General features: G+C 44.5%; 1 protein-coding gene across 2 annotated transcripts; it reads left to right on the top strand.

Annotated features, from left to right (window-relative positions):
• Nucleotides 1-2,329: 2,329 nt before the first annotated feature.
• Nucleotides 2,330-4,683, top strand: LOC109943626 (cactin). Of its 2 annotated transcripts, XR_002266674.2 has the most exons (7): nt 2,330-2,399; nt 2,520-2,582; nt 2,677-2,783; nt 2,951-3,045; nt 3,454-3,738; nt 4,213-4,259; nt 4,504-4,683. XR_002266674.2 is itself a non-coding variant. In XM_035963789.1 (3 exons), the coding sequence occupies exons 1-3, from the start codon at nt 3,460-3,462 to the stop codon at nt 4,517-4,519; spliced, it is 342 nt and encodes a 113-aa protein (XP_035819682.1). In that variant the 5' UTR covers nt 3,382-3,459; the 3' UTR covers nt 4,520-4,681. The 2 variants fall into 2 exon arrangements, 1 of the variants encoding a protein (XP_035819682.1); XM_035963789.1 differs by lacking the exons at nt 2,330-2,399; nt 2,520-2,582; nt 2,677-2,783; nt 2,951-3,045 and having other exon boundaries at nt 3,382-3,738; nt 4,504-4,681.
• Nucleotides 4,684-27,375: the final 22,692 nt, after the last annotated feature.

Genomic DNA, 27,375 nt, shown 5'->3' with positions numbered 1-27,375 from the left:
ACTCTGAACAGAACGACAGAAACTGCTCTTATAGCATGCATGATGTTAACTCTTTTTTGTGTTTTATACCATCATTTAATTGAGCCTTTTTTAGTAGAACTATTGACTCCTCGAGAACATGTCTCTTTACCTTATCTATTTGTAATATGTGTTAACTTTTGTCTAGATAGAATCTTTGAGAAGGTTCAAGCTGGAGGAAGAAATTATTGATGCAGAATACACTCTGACATGTGACAGAATTGTGAGCTTGAAGGACAAGGTAGGTTTTCCCGTGTATGACTGACCTCATGTAGTGATTAATTCTTATTTACAAATGGTAGTATTGATTCAGGATTTTTTTATAACTATAAGCTCAATTGGATATTATTAGTCTGCCTTATTGATCTCCCATATATCATAGTGTCTTGGTCATTGTACTGTGGTATAACATTAAAGTGAGGCTCAATTGTCTCACTGCTTTAAACTTTTTGTCCCATTTGACTTGGTTTGGAATACCCTGTGCCCTTGTTTTATTTGGCTTAATACAATACAACTTGGAAGCAAAGAACTAAAGGCATCCAACTAAAGTTCAGTTTCTTAAATATATCATCCCTAGGTTCTGGTGTTGAATATTTGTCAGAACATCTGTTCCCTGTGCCAATACAATCAACTGGACTGCTATAAGAGCTGTTCCTGTAGCAGTAGTGCCCTTGTCTCATGTTTTCAGTATCTCACTAGGATTAGTCAGATATAATGGTGGATTTAGTTACCAAATCTTTTCTGTGTTAATTTGTTCAGAGGTAGCTGTATTCATGTGCAGTTTTTGTGGTCTTTGTTCTTTAAATCTGAATTTTGCAAAGTATTGTTTTCACTATATTGTGTTATCTGAACATCAAATATACATGATTGCTTGTGGTTCAAGTTACTCAAATACTTTAGTAGCGTGTGTTTTGTCTGAATCCTATGGACCGGCCTCCCTCCCGGCCGCGCGGGGCTCGTCCTGGTGGAGCCCAAGGCGCGCGTCATGGTGGCCGGCGGCGGCATCGGCGGCCTGGCCTTCGCGCTCGCCGCCAGGCGGAAGGGGTTCGAGGTGCTGGTGCTGGAGCGGGACGTGAGCGCCGTCCGAGGGGAAGGGAGGTACCACGGCCCGATCCAGCTGCAGAGCAACGCGCTCGCCGCGCTCGAGGCTCGGGTGCGCCTCCCCGCTCGTCGCCCTCGCGCCTCTGGCTTCTGCACCGCCGTCGGCCAGGGAGACACAGCCGACCTCCCTCTCCGCCAGCGGCGAGGAGAGGAAGGCCGTGGTGAGGGTGGTGGCGGCTGACATGCCGCCCACGCTGCAGCGCCGCACGTTCTGCTGCGCCCACGACGAGCTCGCGGCGATGCCGCACTTCCCGCGCCGGCTCAAGCCCAAGCGCCTCGCGCTGGCGCTCAAGAAGGTAAAGACTGTTTTTCCCTCCGTATTGATTATTCGAAAAAGGCCCGTATCTACTAGTCGCTAATTAGAGTCTCTGAGATGCTGCTTAGACTTTAGTGAGGATATCGTCTTGCATTCGTGATTGTTAGTATTACTAAATGGTTTGCTTCCTAAGAATCAAGGATTCTTGGAGCGGCATTGCTGCTATAGAGTAATTGCACTTATTTTTACATACCCTCATTGTGCACTAGCGCCTTCTCACGGGAATGGAGTCATAATAGCTGGTGTATGATCTATTGATCTGTGCCTTGCCAATTGCCATGAGTCAATGACGTCAATTGCGCTGTGCTCCATTCATATCCATTCTGAATTTCTGATTTGATTGTCCTTGGAGTAAATCTTGGACTGTCTTCATGTGTCCGAATCCAAAATAGTCCTGTGGTTCGTCTGCCTTTCAGCTCATTTGGAAGGTTCTCAGAGTTGCTGATCCCACCATTGGCAGTTCAAGTATCAAGAGGCCATTGGTGACAGAAGCTGCAACATTCATGGTTATGAGATTGTTGCCAGAGAAACCATCGAAGGTGAACTCACCTGATCTATCATAAGTAGAGGCGGACAGCAGCAGAGGCACGAGGATGAGGAGGAGATACTGTAGAAAGCAAGGTTGATGCATGTTCATCACATCAACTAGACAGACGAGGCCTGCTCTTCTCTGCAATATCGATGGATCGAGTCGAGTCACAGGAAGCTATTCAGCTAAATTAATAAGGTTCATAGCATCATATGTATTATTTTATTTTCATCTATGCTTTTGTACTGTAGTGCATTGTACGCTTTGCTACCCAGAAAGCTTGTTATTTGGTCTTCTTCAAAAAGAAAGTTGAAGATTATGCTTTTCTTGCAGCGCCTAATCGTTATAGTTGCTTTATCAAATGTAGGCTGAAATAGAAAAGGTTAAGAAAAGAAGAGAAGAGCTATTGAAAAGGCACGACATGAAGAGGAAATGGTTTGTATTTGACAATCATAATCTCTTTTATAATAATTTTGTAAGTTTATGTCTACCATTTATTACATTCAGATATTTTTTTGCATTTGGAATTAAATACATATATTTGCCATTTTGAAGACATTGCTAGCTAGAGAAAGAGCACGTGCCGAGTTTCAAGACTGAGAGAAGAAAGAGGAAGAGGTCAATATCTTAAAATCTGACGCACACCATTCAATTTGTGTTGGAGTTAATATAGAATTGTTATTTATCTACCATTTCTCATTTTGGAGTGCAGTTTCATTTTGACCAAAGCAAGGTCAGGTCTGAGATCAGGTTGCGGGAGGGGCGTACAAAGCCTATTGATGTTCTCCTTAAGAATCATTTGCTCATCCTTATCTAAGTGTAAGTCGACTGAAAAAAGCGTTGTCCCTGCAGCACCCTACCTGTGTAATTTTCTGTATGTTTTTTTGAAGCCAGCTGTTGTATATTCTGACACCATCGCACAGTACATCAAATGCATTTTATAACTTAGCAGTTCCTGAAATATGTGTATTTTGCAAAAATATCAGGGATTAACAGTGAAAGAAATGGAAGAGCTACGTGATGACATTAAGATGCATCTTGATCTGGACAGGGAAGCCAAACAAATGTTAAGTACTAGGAGGTACATGTCATTTTCTTTCACCCTTTTCCTGAATAACTTGTTGGCATTAAGATGCATGACACTATTACCTTCTTCCTGAATAACTGTGAGAGAGATGTATAAAATATGTAGTTTTTTATGTTGAAAATACTGAAGTATGGAACAATGTACTCCTAACTAGGGATTGTGGTGGGACACAAAACTGACAGTAGCTTCCATTTTCCTATAGTAAATTTTATTTGTCATGATCTAGCATTGCATATATAATTTTCTCCAAGTTCCTTACAGAAGCTATACCAAGTTTTATATTTAGTCCCTAGTATGAGTGGAAACTTTGTATAACTGTTGTAAGGAAAAACTTGTTCATAAGATTAGCAAGAATGCTAATACATGTGTCTATCTTGAATTCTTGGTCTGAAAATTTATCAGGCACTCATGGTGGTATGCGAATGGGAGTTAGGCGAGGCTCGGAAAAGAGATGCCCTAGATCGAGCTAGGGTCCATGGTGAGGAACCACCACCTGAGGTTCTTGCAGAAGAGAGAGGTTTGCATGCAAGTATTGAGGGGGATGTAAAAAGTCTCCTGGATGGTAAAACTTCCACAGAGCTTGAAGATATGCATGGTCAAATTGAGTCCCAAATGAGCTCTGGCACTGCAAAAGTTGTTGAGTACTGGGAGGCTATTCTGAAACGGCTTCATATTTACAAAGCAAAGGTATGCCAGTGTGTCTATAAATGCCAATCCATTCATACCGTTATACATTCTCTCATCTCTATTAATTATTAACAAGTAAAAGGACGGGCCTGGTGCAGCGGTAGAGCCTACCGTCTGTAACCGGAAGGTCCCGGGTTCGAGCCCCAGCCTCTGCATATTATGCGGGTAAGGCTTGGCGCTTAAAGATACCCTTCCCCAGACCCCGCACAGTGCGGGAAGCCTATGGCACTGGGTACGCCCTTCTCTTCTTAAAAGGATACATGAGTATATTGACTAGACTCTCAGTAATAGGCAAAAGGTGCTACTTTGCCTCCAGTGGTTGGTTGGTGACCTGTGGTGCAGTAGCATGATCTAAACTTCTTTTAAAGCTTACTACAGTAGTCCTTTATATAATCTAGAGTTGTGCTATTGAATTGAACTTCTAATAGTGATTTTCCAATTTATACTTACAATAAAATCTTGTTTGCATCTCAGGCTTTCTGTGACTTTGATTCGGTGATCTCTGTTAGTACTTCAGCACTGTAAGTCTGTAATAACTAAAAACATATTTTTACTGAATCATACATCAATAAATATATGAATATGGTATAAACTGCATGCGAACATACTTCTCTTCACTTTTCTAATAGCTTAAGGGGTTGTTGCAACTTCACGTCAGGCAGACTTCTGTTTTATCCTCATTGGAGATTGAACAACTTCTGTTATTTCCCAACACGCCTTGCATACCTCTGTTCCTAACTCTTTTTGTGTGCATATCTTTTTCAGCAGGGAAGTTCTCTAAGGCAGGCAGTTGAACTTTGGCAGAAACTTGGTTGCTCCAGATGGATGTGGAGCCAGGACTCGTGTTGAAGCTTCTGCTTGATGGACGGCTGAAGCTTGTGTTGGCCTTGACATTATTGAATTCTCGTGCCTCTTTACAAGTAGAGTCTGTATCTTTTTGTTCCCTGTACCATCAACCAGTTGACTAATAAATACTCACATGTTGCTTGTATTTCTCTTCTTTTTCTTTGAGTGTGAACATGTAGTCTTTCAACATTGCCAGAAGCGGGAGCTGTAAAAGCTTATGTTAGTAGTTTTGTTCAAGAAATTAAGACTTTCTATCATTTGGAATCAGCACTTGATTGTCAATCTAGCTGACTTCCATGTCTATTTGGTTTTTTAATGAAATGTTTCAGTGTATGGTTCCAATACAAGAAATTTGCTGCAAAGGTTGTTTTTACAGGTACAGACTAAATAGTTAACCATGCAAATACAGACATCAGTATTTTTTTGTTAGGCTGTTTGTGCAATGTTTACTTATGAATTTAAACTGCATATGTTAATTTATTTACCAGTACTACTTCGTGGTGTCTCGTGTGATTATTTGTAGAATATTAATTTTCTGAATTAGTTATTGGTTTATGGTAATATATGATCTTTTTGGTAATGCTAGTGCAGTATTTTCCATTTTTTTCTTTGAGAACCACAATCATTTTTGTTTATTGCTTCTTTATAGATGAAGCTGAGTGTAGTATTACACTCTTATCCATTTTGATTTGCAGTGGCAACATGTATTCTTCGTATGGTCCTCCGAGAATTTCTGACCATTTTTTTATATCACTACATTTTAATGCTAAGGAATAGGTTTGTGCATGTGATTTTATGTTTATCTAATTTTTCATTTCTGTAATTTTTATTTTTTTTCTGGAAAAGGGATAAGAACGTGGGTACCCACGTTCTTAAAGTTAAGAACGTGGGTACCGTCGAACTTAATGTGCAGCCCACGTAGACCCACGCAGGCCACATAAGTTCGACGGCCACGAGTCCCCGTCGAACTTAACAGTAAGAACGTGGGTACCGTCGAACTTACTTCTCTAAATTCGACGGTCCCCGTCGAACTTAAAAACGCACGTTCTTAACGTTAAGTTCGACGGTACCCACGTTCTTAATGTTAAGTTCGACGGTACCCACGTTCTTAAGGTTAAGTTCGACGGGGCCGTCGAACTTACTTCTCTAAGTTCGTCCAAAAATCGCCGTCGGCTATATTCGTCGGTAAACCCACGTTCTTACGGTAAGTTCGACGGCCTATTACATTAAGTTCGACGGTTTTTCACCCACGTTCTTTAACCAGTTTCCTGTAGTGAACGTAGATCCCTTGGAGTACCATAGCCCAAACTTAGTAGTGTAAACTAAATATCTCTTGATTATTTTCACGGCCCTAAGGCGAACTTCCTTAGGATTAGCTTGGAACCTTGCACACATGCATACGGAAAGCATAATATCCGGTCGTGAAGCACATAAATAGAGTAATGAACCTATCATCGACCGGTATTACCTTTTGATCTACGGATTTACCTCCTGTGTCGAGGTCGAGATGCACATTTGTTCCCATGGGTGTCTTGAGGAAATTGGCATTATTTATTCCAAACTTCTTGAGTATATCTTGAATGTACTTAGTTTGGCAGATGATGGTGCCCTCTTGGAGTTACTTAATTTGAAATCCAAGGAAATACTTCAACTCCCCCATCATAGACATCTCGAATTTCTGTATCATAATCCTTCTAAACTCTTCACAAGATGACTTGTAAGTAGACCCAAATATAATATCATCAACATAAATTTGGCATATAAACAAGTCTTTGGCAATTGTTTTGGTGAAGAGAGTAGGGTCAGCTTTTCCAACTTTGAAGCCATTAGTGATAAGAAAGTCTCTCATGCATTCATACCATGCCCTTGGGGCTTGCTTTAGCCCATAAACGCCTTTGAGAGCTTATAAACATGTGTAGGATACTCACTATCTTCAAAGCCATTGAGGAAGGCACTCTTCACGTCCATTTGATACAACTTAAAGCCATTGTATGTAGCATAGGCAAGTAATATACGAATTGACTCAAGCCTAGCTACGAGTTCATAGGTTTCATCATAATCCAAACCTTCGACTTGTGAATATCCCTTGGCAACAAGTCGGGCTTTGTTCCTAGTCACCACACCACGCTCATCTTGTTTGTTGCGGAATACCCATTTGGTACCTACAACATTTTAGTTAGGACGTGGAACTAAATGTCATACTTCATTCCTCGTGAAGTTGTTGAGCTCCTCTTGCATTGCCACCACCCAGTCTGGATGTCTTAGTGCATCCTCTATCCTGTATGGCTCAATAGAAGACACAAAAGAGTAATATTCACAAAAATGAGCAATTCAAGATCGAGTGGTTACCCCCTTATGAATGTCACCAAGAATGGAGTTGACGGGGTGATCTCTTTGAATTGCTTGGTGGACTCTTGGGTGTGGTAGTCTTTGATCCTGAATCTCTTGATCATCTTCCTTGTCTTGATCATCTTCATCTCCCCCTTGATCAATATCCTCCTCTTGAGGTGGCTCATCATCTTGATCTTCATCCTTCTCTTCTTGAGCCATTTCTTCATCTTGAGTTGGTGGAGATGCTTGTATGGAAGATGATGGTTGATCTTGTGCTTGTGGAGGCTCTTCGGATTCTTTTGGACACACATCCCAATGGACATGTTCCTTAGCGCGACGCACGGAGCCTCTTCATCATCTAATTCATCAAGATCAACTTGCTCCACTTGGGAGCCATTAGTCTCATCAAACACAATGTCACAAGAAACTTCAACTAATCCAGTGGACTTGTTGAAGACAATATATGCCCTTGCGTTTGAGTCATAACCAAGTAAAAAGCCTTCTACTGCTTTAGGAGCAAATTTAGAATTTCTACCAATCTTAATAAGAATAAAGCATTTGCTCCCAAAAACTCTAAAATAAGAAACATTGGGCTTTTTACCGGTGAGGAGTTCGTATGATGTTTTCTTAAGGACTCGATGAAGGTAGAGTCGGTTGAAGGAGTAGCAAGTGGTGTTAACCGCGTCCGCCCAAAACCGATCTGGTGTCTTGTACTCATCAAGCATGGTTCTTGCCATATCCAAAAGAGTTTTATTCTTCCTCTCCACAACACCGTTTTATTGAAGTGTGTAGGGAGAAGAGAACTCATGCTTGATGCCCTCCTCAAGAAATCCTTCAATTTGAGAATTCTTGAACTCCGTTCCATTGTCGCTTCTAAATTTCTTGATTCTCCATCCGAACTCATTTTGAGCTCGTCTCAAGAATCTCTTTAAGGTCTCTTGGGTTTGAGATTTTTCCTACAAAAAGACTACCCAAGTGAAACGAGAATAATCATCTAAAATAACAAGACAATACTTACTCCCGCTGATGCTTATGTAAGCCATCGGGCCGAATAGATCCATGGGGAGTAGCTCAAGAGGCCTCTCGATCGTCATGGTGTTCTTGTGTGGATGATGAACTCCAACCTGCTTTCGTGCTTAACATGCGCTACAAATCATGTCTTTCTCAAAATGAACATTTGTTAGCCCTAAAATGTGTTCCCCTTTAGAAGTTTGTGAAGATTCTTCATTCCAACATGTGCAAGTCAGTGATGCCAGAGCCAGCCCATGTTAGTCTTAGCAATTAAGCAAGTGTCTAGTTCAGCATTGTTATCATTGAAATCTACTAAGTATAGCTGACCATCTAACACTCCCTTAAAAGCTATTAAATCATCAATTTCTTCTAAAGACAGTAACACCAACATCGGTAAAAAGACAGTTGTAGCCCATTTTGCATAATTGAGAAACAGAAATCAAGTTGTAATCTAAAGAATCTACAAGAAAAACATTAGAAATGGAATGGTCAGGAGATATAGCAATTTTACCCAAACCTTTGACCAAACCTTGATTTCCATCCTCGAATGTAATTGCTCTTTGGGGATCATCATTTTTCTCATAAGGAGAACATCCTTTTCTCCCCTGTCATGTTGTTTGTGCACCCGCTATCGATTATCCAACTTATCCTGTCAGATGTATAAACCTACAAAACAAATTTAGGCCTTGTTCTTAGGTACCTAAACCATCTTGGGTCCTTTCACATTAGAAACAAGCACCTTGGGTACCCAAACACAAGTCTTGGGACTCTTGTGTTTGCCCCCAACATATTTAGCAACTATTTTGCCTGATTTGTTAGTAAGCACAAAAGATGCTTCAAAAGCTTTCAATGAAATGCTGTGTTCATTGGATGCATCAACAATCTTCATTTTAGGCATTTTAATATGAGTTGGATGCCTAGAGCTAGAAGCCTCATTACTATACATGTAAGCATGATGAGAAACAGAATGAGATTTTCTAGCATGAATTCTCCTAATTTTGTGCTCATGATAGTTTTCAGGATATAAAATGTAGCCATATCCTGAACCATGGGAGCCCTACCCATAACAGAATTAGAAAGCCTGTTCTTAGGGGCATTAAGCTTGATGTTGCTTTGGCTCCCTTGTTGGAACCAATGTCATCCTTAATGCTAGGGCATCTCCATTATAAAGCATACTACTAGCAAATTTAAATTTTTCATTTTCTAGTTCGTGCTCGACAATTTTAGCATTTAATTTAGCTATGTGATCATTATGTTCTTTAATCATAGCAAGGTGATCATTCATAGCATCAATATTAACATCTCTACATCTAGTGCAAATGGTGACATGCTCAAGAGTAGATGTAGGAACATTACAAGCATTCAATTCTTCAATCATAGCAATTAAATTATCATTTTCAGTTTTAAGACAAGAAATTGAATCATTGCAGATATTAAGCTCTTTAGACAAGTTTTCACATTTTTCTATTTCAAGAGCATAGACAATTTTCAACTTAACATTTTTTTGTTTTCCTTAACGAGCAAGTCCTCTTGGCTTTCCAAGATATCATCCTTCTCATTAATGGTTTCTATTAATTCATTTATTTTCTACTTTTGATCCTTGGTAAGGTTTGCAAAAAGAGAAGTTAAATCATCACTATCATCACTAGAGCTACCCTCATCATCGGAAGTGGTATATTTGGGGGTATCTCTAGAATGTACCTTCTTCTTTTTGCCATCCTTAGCCATAAGGCATTTGTGGCCGACGTTGGGGAAGAGAAGACCCTTGTTGATGGCGATGTTGGTGGCATCCTCGTCGGAGGAGGAGTCGGTGGAGCTCTCATCGGAGTCCCATTCCCGCCCCATGTGTGCTTCGCCACCCTTCTTATTGTTGTAGTATCTTTTCTTCTCCATCTTCTTCTTCCCTTTCTTGTCGTCTTCCCTATCACTGTCACTTGTATATGGACATTTAGCAATAAAGTGATCGGACTTACCACACCTGTAGCAAATCCTCTTGGAATAGGGTTTGTAGTCCCTCCCCTTCCTTTGCTTGAGGATTTGCCAGAAGCTCTTGATGATAAGAGCCATCTCCTCGTTGTCGAGCTTGGAGGCGTCGATTGGGAGTCTACTTGGTGTAGATTCTTCCTTCTTTTCTTCTGTTGCTTTGAATGCAACGGGTTGCACCTCAGGTGTGGAGGTAGCGCCTTGCTCCAAGTTGACAATGTGTTTGGAGTCTTTGATCAAAGTTCACAAACTTGCCAATTACCTCCTCGGGAGACATCTGTTTATATCTAGGATCTCCACGGATTAGTTGCACTTGAGTGGGATTACGAAAAACAAGAAATCTAAGAATAACATTGACCATTTCATGGTTATCCCACTTGGTGCTCCCGAGGTTGCACACTTGGTTGACCATCGTTTTGAGCCGGTTGTACATTGCTTGTGGCTCCTTTCCTTTGTTGAGGACGAATCGACCGAGTTCTCCCTGGATCGTTTCGCGCTTGGTGATCTTGGTTACCTCATCCCCTTCATGCACTATTTTGAGGACGTCCCAAATTTCTTTGGCACTCTTCAACCCTTGCACCTTGTTATACTCCTCTCGACACAAGGAAGCGAGGAGTATAGAGGTTTCTTGGGAATTAAAGTGCCTTATTTGGGTGGCCTCATCGGAGTCGTAGTCCTCGTCGCCCACTTGTGGTGCCTGTGCTCCAAACTCAACAATATCTCATATGCTTTCGTGGAGTGAGGTCAGATGGTGCCTCATTTTATCACTCCACATACAATAATCCTCACCATCAAAATATGGTGGTTTTCCTAGGGGTACGAAAAGTAGAGGAGTGCGTTTAGGAATGCGAGGATAGCGAAGAGGCATCTTACTATACTTCTTGCGCTCTTGGCGCTTCGAGGATGTAGACTCGGCGCTGGATGTGGAAGGTGATGAAGTGTCGGTCTCATAGTAGACCACCTTCTTCATTTTCTTTTTCTTATTGTCACCATTTCTATGTGACTTGATGGAGTTGGCGGATTCCTCCTTGTGCTTGTCGCCGGTCTCCTTCGATGGAGTCCTTTCATCGTTCTTCTTTCCCGAGGCTTCGGGCTTTTCATCGGTGACCATCTCCCTCTTGGCGTGTTCTCCTAACATTACTTCGAGTTGTTAAACTCTAATGAAGCATCGGGCTTTGATACCAATTAAAAGTCGCCTAGAGGGGAGTGAATAGGCAAAACCTGAAAATTATAAACTTTGAACGTGCACTATACCTGGGGTTAGTGTTATAAATAATGAAAGAGAAATGTGCCCTTGGGCTATTTCTATATTGTTTTGGTGATTAGATGCACAACACACTATGTTTGAACTAACATAATGTTGAGCAAAGGAATATCAAGATGGATCAAATGTGAAGGTAAGTTCTAGACACTTAGTCAATTGTTTTATGTGCTAAACATTCTTATCTAAGTGCCAGGAACACAATTAAGTCGAGTCCAAAAACAGCAAAAGGAGTTCAGCTGAAACAACCAGTGGAACACCAACTGCGGGTGCATCGGACAGTGTCCGGTGTGCACCGGACAGTGTCCGGTGCCCAGGCTGGCTCAGAGATGAACCGCTGCTCTCGGGAATCGCTGGGGATATCGCGGATAAAATTCATCGGACTATCCGATGAGCCAATAGCGTCTGCGCCAACGGTCGGCAGCACGATCGACGCGCAATCACCGGGCGACGTGTGGCCAGAGGCAAGGGTCACTAGGCCGCACCGGACTGTTCGGTGTGCACCGGACAGTGTCCGGTGTGCCAAGTGGACCAAGGGTTCAACGGTCGGCTTCGCCAAAGAAGGAAAGAAATCATGCACTGTTCATGTCCAGTGGTGCACCGGACTGTCCGATGCGCCAACAGACAGAAGGCAATAATTGCCTACCAAATGGAGATCCAACGGCTCCTAGCTGCCTTGGTGCTATAAAAGGGACCCCTAGGCGCATGGAGCAGTGCACCAAGCCTTCATTGAACATTCTAAGACGCCGAGACTCCGCAAGCACACATTCGGATCACTGTGTTTGAGATTTGAGCACTTGTTGAGTTGTGAACTCGTTGTGTTGTGTTTGTGTGCTCATTTCTTGACTTGTGTGCGTGTCGTTGCTGCGGCTCTAGCTTTTACGTGTGTCTCTTTCCCTCCCTTACTCTTGTGGTTTTTCATTGTGATCAACTTTGTAAGGGGGAGAGACTCCAACTTATGGAGATTCCTCACAAAGGGAAACATCTGCTAAGAAAGAAAACAGTGGTATTCAAGTGGATCATTGGATCGCTTGAAAGGGGTCGAGTGCAACCATTGGGATGCCACAACATGGAAGTAGGCAAGTGTTCTACTTGGCCGAACCACGGGATAAAAATCGTTGTGTCATTTGTATTATTTGTATGATTCTCTTTACTTCTACTCACTTGATAATTGCTCTAAGTTTAAATACTCACCTTGTGAAGAGCAATTAAGTGAAGAAGTCATCTCTTTCTCTCTAGACATAGCACCTTGGTTTTGATTCCACTAACATTTCATAAACCAAGTTTTGTGCCATTTAGTGTTGATTTTTACAGGATCACCTATTCACCCCCCCTCTAGGTGCTTTCAATTGGTATCGGAGTTGTACTCTTCATTTAGGGACTAATCGCCCGAAGAGATGGATCCTAAAGGTAAGGGGATGGTGATCAACGACAATGAGAAGGAGACCCTCTACGTTGACGAGCCAAAAGGCGACAAGCCCACTGACTCGGGCTCAAGTCACAAGAAGAGGGATGGGAAGAAGAAGAGGCGCATAAAGAAGATCATCTACTACGACAGCGACGCCTCCTCCTCTTCACCAAGGGATGACGACGACAAAGACTCTTCGTCGAAAAAGAAAACGGTTAATCAAAACTATTCTTTTGATTATTCTCGCATCCCTTATAATTCGAATGCCCATTTACTATCTATTCAACTTGGAAAACCCTCACACTTTGATGGAGAGGACTATTCATTTTGGAGTCATAAAATGCGTAGTCACTTTTTTCTCTCCATCCTAGTATTTGGAAATTGTTGAAAATGGAATGCATTTCGATAGCACTAACAATCCTATATTTATTAATGAGCAAATACATAAAAATGCCCAAGCTACTACTGTTTTGGTAGCATCTCTATGCAGGGATGAATACAACAAAGTGAGCGGCTTGGACAATGCCAAACAAATATGGGACACCCTCAAGATCTCTCACGAGGGTAATGACGCCACCATGATTACCAAGATGGAACTAGTGGAAGGCGAGCTGGGGAGGTTTGCCATGATAAGGGAGAGGAGCCAACTCAAACTTACAATAGGCTCAAGACCCTGGTCAACAAAATTTGAAGCTATGGGAGTACAAGATGGACAGATCATGACGTCGTTTGACTCATGCTAAGGTCATTTACCGTTATTGATCCTCATCTTGTAAATCTTATTCGTGAGAACCCTAGGTACACCAAGATGACGCCCGAGAAAATTCTCGGAAAATTCATGAGCGGGTGCACGATGGTGAAGGAAGCAAGGTATGTAGACGATGCCGCAAACAGACCGCTTCCTCTCTACGAGCCGCAGCCCATTGCTCTCAAAGCAACCAGCAGCAAGGAGGCTCTACCTAGCAAGGTAGCACAAGTGGAGGCTGTCGGGCTCAACGAGGACAAAATGGCGATTATAATCAAGTGCTTTAAGACCGCCTTGAAAGGACACAACGAGTATCCCAACAAAAACAAATCAAGGGGAAATCGCTCCTATTTCAAGTGCGGTAAGTCTGGTCATTTCATAGCACAATGTCCCGATAATGACGATGAACAGGCACAAGAAAAGAAAGGGAAGAAGGCAAGGAAGAAGAACTACAGGAAGGCAAAGGGCGAGGCGCACATTGGAAAAGAATGGCACTCCAATTGTTCTTCATCCGACTCTGATGATGAAGGACTAGCTGCCTCGACCTTCAACAAATCCTTCCTCTTCCCCAACGAACGCCACACGAGCCTTATGGCTAAGGAGAAGAAGGTACATATACGAGATACACCTAAGTACACTTCTTCTAGTGATGAGGAATCTTCTGACGATGAAGTAGATTATAGTGATTTATTTAAAGAATTAGATAGATATAAGGTAGATAAAATAAATGAATTGATTGATGCTCTTAATGAAAAGGATAGGTTTCTAGAAAAGCAAGAAGATATTCTATATGACGAACATGATAAATTTATTAATGTTCAAGAATCTCTTGCTCTAGAAATTAAGAAAAATGAAATATTGTCTTCTGAGCTATCTACCTGCCATGATTCTATTTCTAGTCTCAAAAATTTGAATGATGATTTAAATACTAAGCTAGAAAAATTTAATGTGGCTAGTTCATGTGTAGAGCATGTTGTAATCTCCAATAGGTGTAAAGATTTTAATATTGATGCTTGCAATGAACATGTCTCTGCCATTCTCAATTTAAATAATGATGTCGCAAGTCTTAATACTCAACTTAAGACTTGCAAGGATAATTATGAGAAATTAAAATTTGCTAGGGATGCCTACACCATTGGTAGACACCCCTCTATTAAGGATGGACATGGTTTCCAAAAGGGAACCAAGAACTTAACAAGCCAAAGGACTTCCAATCTCAACAAAGAGAAAGGGAAGGCTCCCATGGCTGGTAGCTCTCAAAAGAATCATGCCTATCTTTATGATAAGAAAGTTACCAGTATTGCTCATCATGATAAGTGTTGTAATCATGTTGTTTTTCCTACTCGTCATGATGCTGCATTTAATTCTCATGCCATGTTTGCATCTAGCTCTTCATATGCTCTTGGTAGGAATAGACCTAGGTGCCATCATGTTGCTTCTCATGCGCCTAGGAGAGCATCAACTAGACCAACTATGCTCTATCAAACATGTGATGCTTCATTTGTTCTTATATGCAAAAACGAGAAAATAGTTGCTAGAAATTTGGGACCTAAGTGCAAGAGAGACAACTTGCATCTGGGTTCCAAAGTATGTTGTGACTAACCTTGTAGGACCCAACAAGAGTTGGGTACCTAAGACCCAAGCTTAATTATCTTGCAGGTTTAAGCATCCGGGGGCTCAAGCTGGATTATTGATAGCGAATGCACAAACCACATGATGGGGGAGAAGAAAATGTTCACCTTCTATGTCAAGAACAGGGATTCCCAAGACACTATCATCTTTGGAGATGGGAACCAAGGCAAGGTTAAGGGCTTAGGCAAAATCGCCATCACAACCGAGCATTCGATTTCAAATGGGTTTCTAGTAGAATCGCTCGGGTACAATTTGTTGTTTGTAAGCCAATTATGTCATATGGGTTATAATTGCCTATTTACAAATATTGATGTATCTGTCTTTAGAAGAAGTGATGGTTCATTAGCTTTTAAGGGTGTATTAGACGGCAAGCTCTACTTAGTTGATTTCTCAAAAGAGAATGTCAATCTATATGCATGCTTAATCGCTAAGACTAATATGGGCTGGCTCTAGCACCGCCGTCTAGCACATGTTGGGATGAAGAACCTTCATAAACTTCTAAAGGGAGAACATGTGTTAGGACTAACTGATGTCTGTTTTGAGAAAGACAGACCTTGTGCAGCATGTCTGGCAGGGAAGCAGGTGGGAAGTAATCATCAAAGCAAGAACATGATGTCAACATCAAGACCACTGGAACTCCTACATATGGATCTCTTCAGGCCCGTTGCTTATATTAGTATCGGGGGAAGTAAGTATGGTCTCGTCATTGTTGATGATTTTCCCGCTTCACTTGGATTTTCTTTTTGCAGGACAAATTTGAGACCCAAGGAACTCTAAAGCACTTCTTAAGGAGAGCTCAAAATGAATTTGAGCTAAAGGTGAAAAAGATAAGGAGCGATAATGGATCTGAGTTCAAGAACCTTCAAGTCGAAGAATACCTTGAGGAAGAAGGCATCAACACGAGTTCTGCGCTCCCTACACACCACAACAAAATGGTGTTGTAGAAAGGAAGAACAGGACACTAATTAACATGGCAAGGACAATGCTTGGAGAATACAAGACGACTGAGCGATTTTGGTCGAAAGCTGTGAATACAGCCTGACATGCCATAAACTGGCCTATATGCATCGCCTCCTCAAGAAGACATCATACGAACTCCTAACCGGTAACAAACCCAACGTTTCTTATTTTCGTGTATTTGGGAGCAAATGCTACATCTTGGTAAATAGGTAGGCATTCGAAGTTTGCTCCCAAAGGTATAGAAGGGTTCTTACTAGGTTATGACTCAAATACAAAGGCGTTTAGGGTCTTCAACAAGTCATCAGAATTAGTTGAAGTCTATAGCGACATTGTATTTGACGAAACTAATGGATCTCCAAGAGAGCAAGTTGATCCTGATGATAGATGTAGATGAGGATGAGGTTTCGACAGCCGCAATGTGAACAATGGCAATAGGTGATGTGTGACCACAGGAACAACAAGGGCAAGATCAACCTTCTTCCTCTACATTGGTGCATCCCCCAACTCTAGATGAGGAACAGGTACCTCAAGATGAAGGGTTGGATCAAGGGGGAGCACATGAAGAACAGGATAAGGAGGAAGAAGTGTCACAATTTCCTCTAACTCAAGTTTGGTCAACTATTCAAAGAAATCATCTAGTGGATCATATTCTAGGTGATATCAGCAAGGGAGTAACCACTCGCTCATGTCTAGCTAATTTTTGTGAGCATTACTCATTTCTTTCTTCTATTGAGCCTTTCAGGGTAGAAGAAGCCTTGCAGGATCGGGACTGGGTGTTGGTCATGCAGGAAGAGCTCAACAACTTCAAGAGAAATGAAGTTTGGAGCCTGGTGCCACGTTCGAAGCAAAATGTTGTGGGAACCAAGTGGGTGTTCTGCAACAAGCAATATGAACACGGTGTGGTGACAAGAAACAAGGCTCGACTTGTGGCAAAAGGTTATGCCCAAGTCACAAGTTTGGATTTTGAGGAGACTTTTGCTCCTGTAGCTAGGCTAGAGTCAATTCGAATATTATTGGCCTATGCTGCTCACCACTCTTTTAAGTTGTTTCAAATGGATGTGAAGAGCGCCTTCCTTAATGGACCAATCAAGGAGGAAGTGTATGTGGAACAACCCCCTGGCATTGAGGATGACAGGTATCCCGACCATGTCTACAAGCTCTCTAAGGCGCTCTATGGACTTAAGCAAGCCCCAAGAGCATGGTATGAATGCCTTAGAGATTTACTTATTTCTAATGCTTTCAAGGTTAGGAAAGCTGATCCTACTCTCTTTACTAAGACTTGTAAAGGTGATCTCTTTGTATGCCAAATATATGTCGATGCCAAATATTTGTGACCACGTCTTGTGAAGAGTTTAGCAGGGTGATGATGCAGAAATTTGAGATTTCTATGATGGGCGAGTTGAACTACTTCCTTGGATTTCAAGTGAAGCAACTCATGGAAGGAACCTTCATCTCCCAAACAAAGTATACTCAAGATTTGCTCAAGAGGTTTGGGATGAAGGATGCAAAGCCTGCAAAGACACCGATGGGAACGGACGGACATCTGGACCTCAACAAAGGAGGTAAGTCTGTTGATCAAAAGGAATACCGGTCCATGATAGAATCTTTGCTTTATCTTTGTGCTAGTAGACCAGATATTATGCTGAGTGTATGCATGTGTGCTAGATTACAATCCGACCCCAAGGAGATCACCTTATGGCCGTTAAGCGAATTCTTAGATATTTGGTCTCTACGCCTTGCTTCGGGATCTGGTATCCAAAGGGGTCTACTTTTGACTTAACCGGATACTCAGACTCTGACTATGTCGGGTGCAAGGTTGATACGAAGAGTGCATCAGGGACTTGTTAGTTTCTAGGAAGATCCCTGGTGTCCTGGAGCTCTAAGAAACAAACTTCTGTTGCCCTATCCACCGCTGAGGCCGAGTATGTTGCCGCAGGACAGTGTTGCGTGCAACTACTTTGGATGATGCAAACCCTCTGGAACTTTGGCTATAATCTGAGCAAAGCCCCACTCCTATGTGATAATGAGAGTGCAATCCGCTTGGTGGATAATCCTATTGAACACAGCCGCACTAAGCACAAAGTCATCCGACATCACTTTTTGAGAGACCACCAGCAAATGGGAGATATCGATATTTACCATATTAGCACCGAGAACCAGCTAGCTGATATGTTCACCAAGCCTTTAGATGAGAAAAGGTTTTGCAGGTTGCGTAGTGAGCTAAATGTCTTAGATTCGCGTAACTTGGATTGATCTATAACATACATGTGTTCTATGCCTTTGATCATGTTACTTTAAGCATTAATGTCTTTAATTGCATATTTTTGGTGCTCAAGTTGTACAAGTCCCTGTGCAAATGATGCACATGTTTAGGGGGAGGATGTGCTACAACTTGACTCCCTTGAGACTAACTTGTTTGTTGAGTACTCTTGATATAGTCTCAAAGTTATATTGAAAGGGAAAAGTGAACTTGGACAAAGAGAGGGCTTCCACTGCATTCCGGTATCAATGTATCTTGTCCCAAGTTCGTACTTGTGTTCTCATTGCCTTTTGCTCTTATTTAACATTTTGGTGAGGCAATGGGGTTAAAGGGCCAAAAAGGTCTCATGTTTTGGTGCTTAATGCCAAAGGGGGGAGAAATTAAGGCCAAAGCAAATGGATCAGCCAACCACTTGAATTTCAAAAAGTGTAGAGTTAGAATCCTTGTGTTTGATCAAAACCCTCTTATTGCAAAAATTGTTCTCTTATGGGGGAGAACTTCGATTATGGGAAAAGGGGGAGTTTTTTATATTTGATCAAATTTACTCTTGAAAGATCTCTTAACTTGCCAAAACAAGTGTGTTTGACATTAGAGATAAGAAAAATAATTTGTTTTGTGAAAATAAACCAAGTGGTGGCAAAAGTGATCCAAATATGCCAAATTCTTTGAAAATCTTATTAGTCTTAAATTTGCATTTTTGAGCTCTTCTAGATATGTTAGTTTGAAATGAGTTTCTTTTTAATGTGTTGGCATAAATCACCAAAAAGGGGGAGATTGAAAGGGAAATGTGCCCTTGGGCTATTTCTATATTGTTTTGGTGATTAGATGCACAACACACTATGTGTGAACTAACATAATGTTGAGCAAAGGAATATCAAGATGGATCAAGTGTGAAGGTAAGTTCTAGACACTTAGTCAATTGTTTTATGTGCTAAACATGCTTGTCTAAGTGCCATTAACACAATTAAGTCGAGTTCAAAAAGACCAAAAGGAGTTCAGCTGAAACAACCAGTGGAACACAAGCTGCGGGTGCACCAGACAGTGTCCGCTGCCCAGGCTGGCTCAGAGATGAACTCGCTGCTCTCGAGAATCACCGAGGACGCCACGACTAAAATTCACCGGACTATCCGGTGAGCCAACAGCGTCCGCGCCAACGGTCGATAGCGCGATTGACGGGCAATCACCGGGCGACGTGTGGCCAGAGGCAACGGTCACTAGGCTGCATCGGACTGTCCGGTGTGCACCGAACAGTGTCTAGTGTGCCAAGTGGACCAAGGGTTCAACGGTTGGCATCGCCAAAGAAGGAAAGAAATCATGCACTGTTCATGTCCGGTGGTGCACCGGACTGTGTGGAGCGCCAACGAACAGAAGGCAAGAATTGCCTACCAAATGGAGATCCAACAGCTCCTAGCTGCCTTGGGGCTATAAAAGGGACCCCTAGGCGCATGGAGCAGTACACCAAGCCTCGATTGAACATTCTAAGATGCCTAGACTCCGCAAGCACGCATCCAGATCATTGTGTTTGAGATTTGAGCACTTGTTGAGTTGTGAACTCGTTGCGCTGTGTTTGTGTGCTCATTTCTTGACTTGTGTGTGTATGCCATTGCTGCGGATCTAGCTTTTGCGTGTGTCTCTTTCCCACCCTTACTCTTGTGGTTTTTCATTGTGATCAACTTTGTAAGGGGGAGATACTCCAACTTGTGGAGATTCCTCACAAAGGGAAACATCTGCTAAGAAAGAAAACCGTGGTATTCAAGTGGACCATTGGATCACTTGCGAGGGGTTGAGTGCAACCCTTGTCCATTGGGACGGCACAACGTGGAAGTAGGCAAGTGTTCTACTTGGCCGAACCATGGGATAAAATCGTTGTGTCATTTGTTATTATTCGTGTGTGATTCTCTTTGCTTCTACTCACTTGATAATTGCTCTAAGTTTAAATGCTCACCTTGTGAAGAGCAATTATGTGAAGAAGTCATCTCTTTCTCTCTAGACATAGCACCTTGGTTTTGATTCCACTAACATTTCATAAACCAAGTTTTGTGCCATTTAGTATTGATTTTTACAGGATCACCTATTCACCCCCCCCTCTAGGTGCTTTCAAATAATTCGAAGTGCGGAAGATAGTTTCTCTAGCTATGAGTTGCTCAATTAATGCGGATAACTTTAGGAGCAAACTCAAAACAATGTTAGCAAGAGAACTTTACAGAGAGAGGAGAGGGAAGAAACAAATCGAGTGATGAAGATCAACACAAGTAAACACGGCGATTTGTTTCCCGATGTTCGGTTCCAAAGAACCTACTCCCAGTTGAGGAGGCCACAAAGGCCAGGTCTATTCCAACCCTTTCCCTCGCTCAATCGGTCACTTAGGCTGGTCGAGTGCTTCTTCTTAATCACACGGGTCACTAAGACCCCACAAAGATCACCACACAATTAGGTGTCTCTTGCTAGCTTTACAAAGCACTTAGCAAGAATTAGAGTGAGAAGAAGAAAGCAATCCAAGCAACAAAAGAAACACAAAACACCCACTGTCAAGTCACTAAGCACTTGATTTGATTTTGGAGCTTGGAGAGGATTGATTGCTTTGATTGTGTCTTTGGAGTGTATTCTTTGCTATTGTATTGAATGAGAAGTGTGAGAACCTTGGATGGCTTGAATGGAGGTGGTTGGGGGTATTTATAGCCCCAACCACTATTTCAGTCGTTGCTGTCGATGGGCACACCGGACATGACACTATTCATTGTCTTGTGAATGCCACGTCTACCGACCGTTGGGGTTTGGAGCTATTGATCTTTGAAGTCTTCGGTCCTCTTGCAGCACTGGACAGTCTGGTGGCACCCCGGACAGTCCAGTGCGTTCTGACTTTGCAGACTGACTTCTGACTTCTGCACTGTTCACTATTCCCGCAGTCAGCACAGTTGACCATTGGCGAAGTTGACCGTTGCTCCTTTGGCTCCTCGGACAGTCCAGTGAATTATAGTGGAGTGGCTCTCAGAAAATCCGAGAGCGGACAGTTCGTGAGGGCTGTAGCTTGAGGCACCGGACAGTGTCTGGTGCGCCACTGGCTGCACCAATACTTGCATGCTCCAAACTTTATAGAATTCCTTCAAATCTTTTTTTTGTATGTCTATGTTGAACTTTATGCACCTAAGAAAAATAGCAACTAGAAAAACTAGTTACTCCATATGGTTTGTGATGGGCGTCAAACACCAAAATCGATTATAGGAAATGTTTGAGACCATTTCCCTTTCAAAAACGCTCTAACAAACTCAACCATGACCAGGCCTCATTGTGCCCTAGCATTCCCTTCCCCTTTCCTCTCCCTACTTCTCCCTCTGTCCCTCAGCCTTCCCCTCCACGTCGCTACGCTGCATAGCAGGCAAGCGCTCCCCAGCGAAGCCCCTTTAGGCCCGCACAAATGCACCCCATCCCCTTTGTTGTGTCGTGGCGGGTTCTCTAATGGTCGCCTGCCCTCCACTCAGTTGGAGCGCGCACAAGCGCTCTACGTACGTGGAAGCAAGCATGCCAGTAGGCCCCACTCCCCCTAGCGCTTGCCCACCAAGGGAAGGAGTAGACCCCCACCAGGGCTTGTTCGGTTTGAAGTGGATTAAGGGGGAGGGGTATCCCCTCCAATCCCCACGCATAATCAAACAAGCCCCTAAGGAGCTCGGCCCACCTCGCCTTTCTCTCTTATTAATTATTGCCCAAGGTGGAAGAAAACGGGAGGAAGAGAGAGAAGGAAGAAACCATCCTACTCCACTACGTGTGTGCATGTCACGAAGGAAGAAACTGCTCCCCACTATAGATGGCCAATAAGCACGATGCATGCGAGCCCGGCACGAAGCTCGCTGTTTGGGCCCGATCCGAGCCCGGCACGGCCCGGTTCTATGCGGGCCCGGGCTAGCTCGGCATGAATAAGCGGGTCGGCCTCGGACAGGAAACTAGGCACGGTGAGCTAGCCCAGCACGGTCCGTTTACCTCTAAGCCCGTTAAGCCCGTTTTTTTGCACCAAACTGTGCTTACCGGCCCGCTTAGCCCGTTTTCCGGCCCGCTTTTTCCATGCTAAATGGGCCGGCCCGGTCCATTTAGGCCCACTGCGGGCCAGGCTCGGACAGGAAAACGAGCCCGCAGGCTTAGATGGCCTGGCCCGGTTTTCTAACCGTGCCTAGCGGGCCGGGCCCAAAACGGATCGGGCTTCACTGGGCCCGAGCCAGGCCGAGCGGCTTGTTTGGCCATCTCTAATCCCCACTATATCTCATCTATTCGATCCTCTATGTCCAAGATCTTCGTTACCCTCCGTGTGGTGAAGCCCCAGCTAATCTGAATTCTCCACCTCGCCCTAAACCGACACGGCCCGTCTTTTTGCATAAAATCCCCCGTCCTTTTCTAGAATTAATATATTATTTTATGAGTCTTGCAAAAAATTATTTGCTAGTCCCCAGAGTATATAGTTAATTATGAATAGGTTTGTAGTTTATTAAATATTCATATCCTTCGTGTTATAAATCTATTTTGACCTGTTTAAGTTGTGTTAACTTCATAATAACGTTGCCTATATGTTAATAATATTATTTCATCATATCACATGGTTTTTAAATAAATAATTAAATATTTGTTTAACTAATGTTAACTAATTTAGCTTTTTAATTAACCTAAGTTATAGCTTTTAACTTTCCCTTTTATAATTAAATATTAATATGTTTAATACCAACTTAAATGTTTTTTACTTAATACCAGTTTAGTATAAACACGACATTTATTTAGCAGCTCTCATATGTCGTGTCTTTTTTAAGTTAATTGTTTAAATATCATACTTCCTACGCAATATTTCATAAATCTAATTTGGCTAGTTTTAAAATGTGGTTCCCAATCAAATTATAATTTGAATTAAAGTTAAATTGGGTATTTCTCTAAAGTATCTTCTCACATGATTTATATTAATTAAAATCAACCTAGATTATTGGTTTTATGTTTAATCGCACACATCTTCTGAAAGTTATTTCTTTTCAATCGTAGTTCTATTTTAGCGTTTCTTTCTCTCACGTGACCGTAGTGTTAATCCCTATCTTTTGGTGCACGTTTTTATAATCTTTTCTCTTGTATGGTGTATCGTTCTTTTGTTTCTAGTGTATATTTGCAGTCGCATAGATAACAATTACTTCGTGGAGCCCAAGGGTGCCACCGGTGAAGATCCTAAGCACCCGTTTGTTGAAGTCAAGTGTCCTCTGACCTATTATATCTTATTTCACATGAGAACTTACTTTTCTGCATAACATATATAATCAACCTATGGATGACTAGCTTTCTGTTTTCCCTATCATTGTTTACCTATGAGTTTGGGTTGTGATTTTTAGCTTTAATGCTAGTGTCGGGTACCGTAATTAGGGGTACCCCCAACACTCCTAAACACGGCTGGTAACCACCATCAGCACAAGCTGCAGAGACTGATGGGCACGATTCAGGTCAAGGCTTCATCTACCCAAGGGACGCGATCTCGCCTCGCCCGAGCCCAGCCTCGGGCGGGAAATGTAGCCCCGGACGAAGTTACGTCTCGCCCGAGGGCCTCCTCAGGAAGTGGGCGCACCCTCGGTATGCCCGAGGCCCAACTCGGGCAGGCTTCATCGAGAAGCAACCTTGGCCAAATCGCCTCTCCAACCGACCGTATAGCAGGCGCATTCAATGCGAGGATCGCCTGACACCTTATCCTGACACACGTGCCTCAGTCGGCAAGGTCGAAGTGACCGCAGTCACTTCACCCTTTCGCTGACCGACCTGACAAGAAAACAACGCCGCTCGCCCCGCTCCGACTGCTGTGCCACCTACCAGGGTGAGGCTGACAACAGCCAAGTTCAGCCTCGGGCGCAACAGGAAGCTCTGCCTCGCCCGACCTTAGGCCTCGGCCTCAGAAGGAGGTCTCCGCCTCGCCCGACCCTAGGGCTCGGCCTCAACCTCGGCCTCGGGAGGAATTGCGTCCTCGCCTGACCCCGGCCTCGCCCTCAGGAGAAGTCTCCGCCTCGCCCGACCTTGGGCTCGGACCGACCGCGCCACGGGGGATACATAATTACTCTACCCCTAGCTAGCTCAGGCTACGGGGGAACAAGACCGGCGTCCCATCTGGCTCGCCCAGGTAACAAGTAATGATGGCTCCCCGCGTGCGTCCATGACGATAGTGGTTCTCAGCCCCCTACGGAAGCAAGGAGACGTCAGCAAGATCCCAGCAACACCGACAGCTGTGCTTCTACAGGGCTCAAGCACTTCTCCGACGGCCACGTTATCGCCTACGCAGGGCTCAAGCACTTCTCCGACAACCACGTTGGCATGTACACAGGGCACAGGCACTTCCCTACCAGACACGTTAGCACCTAGCTACACCCCCACTGTACATTTGGACCCTCTCCTTGCATCTATAAAAGGGAGGTCCAGGGCCTTCATGTATGGGGGAGAGGTCGGAAGGTCGCGCGGGGGGAACGAGCTGACGAACAGGCTCACTCTCTCTCTCTCTCGCGAATGCTTGTAACCCCTACTACGAGGACACCCCCTGGCGCGGGATAACACGAGCCGCGTTTCTCCGTTGTGTTCCATCTCGCTCCAACCCATCTGGGCTGGGACGCACAGCGACAAAATTTACTCGTCGGTCCAGGGACCCCCTAGGGTCGAAACGCCGACAGTTGGCGCGCCAGGTAGGGGCCTGCTGTGTGTTAACGAACAACTTCCCGTTGAGTTCCAGATGGGTAGTCTTCAACAACCTCTTCAGCCCGGGACGCTGCTCCGCTTCGGGAGTCTCGAGTTCATGTCCCTCGACGGCGGCTACGACATGGTGCTCCTCCCCCCACAGCGCGACAGCAACAACGACGGTCGTCAGCTCACCCGGCGGCGGTGGACTCGACGACGTCTTCCCCCCATGGCCGAAGAACAGCATCCGGGTTTGTCCCGCCACCCTCCTCGCCGCAGGAGGAGGAGACGGGGCAACCGTGGCCAGGCAGGAGGCGACACCTCATCGGCTGTCGAGCGAGTCGGCGATGCCGACACCCCAGCGGGGGACATGTCGGGCGTTGTCCTCGCACTTGAGACAATGACGGATGTCGTTTCCCCGCAACGTGCCAACCCCAAATGGACAGATGACGCCAGCACACTCGCGAAGGGCTTGCTGGGCGTTAGCCTCGTACCTGAGATGACGGTGCATTCCGTCCCCGACGCGACTTCGCCACCGTCCATCGACCAAGAGGTACCGTCCGTTTTCCACCCTGTGCCCTTTAGGTTCAGCTTCGATTCACCAAGCGACCCCGCTTCGGTGAGCGCTTTCGTAAAGGCATACCCTAACCTTCCGGGGTACCATATGTGGTCAACCTGGGATCGACTGACGGCCGTCTCAACCTACGGGCCTCCGGGTTCCGAGGAAGAGGATGATCCCGACTCCGGTTGGGATTTCTCCGGGCTCCGCGATCCTAGTGCCATGCAAGACCTCATGACCGCATGTGACTACTGCCTCTCCGATTGCTCCGATGATGGCCACAACCTTGACGACGAGGGTTGTGGCCCAAGTCGCGAATGTTTCCACGTCGATCTAGGGGGTCACGACGAAGGCAACCACCTCAGTATGCCGGAGGATGATGATCCCCCTGGGCCTGCGCCTCGCGTTGACATCCTACGGGAGCTAGCTGTGGTCCCAGTCCCTGCGGGGGGTCAGGACACACAGCTCGAGCAAATCCGCGTGATGCAGGCCAAGCTCGACGAGGAAGCAGGGCAACTTGTGCAACTCCGGCAAAACATCGACCAGGAGTGGGCAGGCCGAGCACTCGCCGGAGAAGCGTGTCATCAGGCCTGGGACGTCCAGCGCCGTATCATTGACGATGCCAGGGCAAGGCTGCCCCCGGCCTCCAGCGGGGTCGACCAGAATCTGGCTGCAGCGGCAATACTACTTCGAGCAATGCCGGAGCTGAAAGTCGCCTAGAGGGGGGGTGAATAGGGCGAAACTGAAATTTGCAAAGTTAATCACAACTACAAGCCGGGTTAGCGTTAGAAATAATGATGAGTCCAAGAGAGAGGGCGCAAAACAAATCGTAAGCGAATAAAGAGTGTAACACATGGATTTGTTTTACCGAGGACCGGGTCTCTTTCAACCCTTTCCCTCTCTCAAACGGTCCCTCGGACCGAGTGAGCTTCTCTTCTCAATCAATTGGAACATGAAGTTCCCGCAAGGACCGCCACACGATTGGTGTCTCTTGCCTCAATTACAAGTGAGTTTGATCTCAAGAAAGAATGAGAAAGAAGGAAGCAATCCAAGCGCAAGAGCTCAAAAGAACACAACAAATCTCTCTCACTAATCACTAAGGCCTTGTGTGGAATTGGGAGAGGTTTTGATCACTTGGTGTGTCTTGTATTGAATGCTTAGCTCTTGTAAGTAGTTGGAAGGTGGAAAACTTGGATGACTTGAATGTGGGGTGGTTGGGGGTATTTATAACCCCAACCACCAAACTAGCCGTTTGGTGAAGGCTGCTGTCGAAGGGCGCACCAGACAGTCCGGTGCGCCACCGGACACTGTCCGGTGCGCCAGCCACGTCATCTGGCCGTTGGGGTTCGACCGTTGGAGCTCTGTCTTGTGGGCCCGCCCGGCTGTCCGGTGGTGCACCAGACAGGCCCTGTAGGTTGTCCGGTGTGCCACCCGCGCGTGCTCTACTCCTCTGCGTGCGCAGGCGCGCATTTAATGTGTTGCAGTCGACTGTTGCGCGCGAAGTAGTCGTTGCTCCGCTATTACACCGGACAGTCCGGTGTGCACCGGACAGTCTGGTGTGCACCGAACAGTCCGGTGAATTATAGCGGAGCGGATTCCCGAAGCTAGCGAGTTCAGAGTCGCTCTCCCTTGGGGCACCGGACACTGTCCGGTGATGCACCGGACAGTCCGGTGAATTATAGCGAAGCGCCTCTGAAAATTATCGAAGGTGAAGAGTTTAGCTTGGAGTCCCTGGTGCACCGGACACTGTCCAGTGCGCCAGACTAGGGCACACTTTGGTTATCCCTTTCTCCTTTGTTTGAACCCTTTTCTTGGTCTTTTTATTGGCTTATTGTGAACCTTTGGCACCTGTAGAACTTATAGACTAGAGCAAACTAGTTAGTCCAATTGTTTGTGTTGGGCAATTCAACCACCAAAATCAATTAGGAAATAGGTGTAAGCCTAATTCCCTTTCAATCTCCCCCCTTTTTGG

This window comes from Zea mays, chromosome 1, assembly GCF_902167145.1.
Source record: "Zea mays cultivar B73 chromosome 1, Zm-B73-REFERENCE-NAM-5.0, whole genome shotgun sequence".
NCBI classification, from domain to species: Eukaryota; Viridiplantae; Streptophyta; class Magnoliopsida; order Poales; family Poaceae; genus Zea; species Zea mays.
This window is presented reverse-complemented; position numbering and strand designations above follow the sequence as displayed.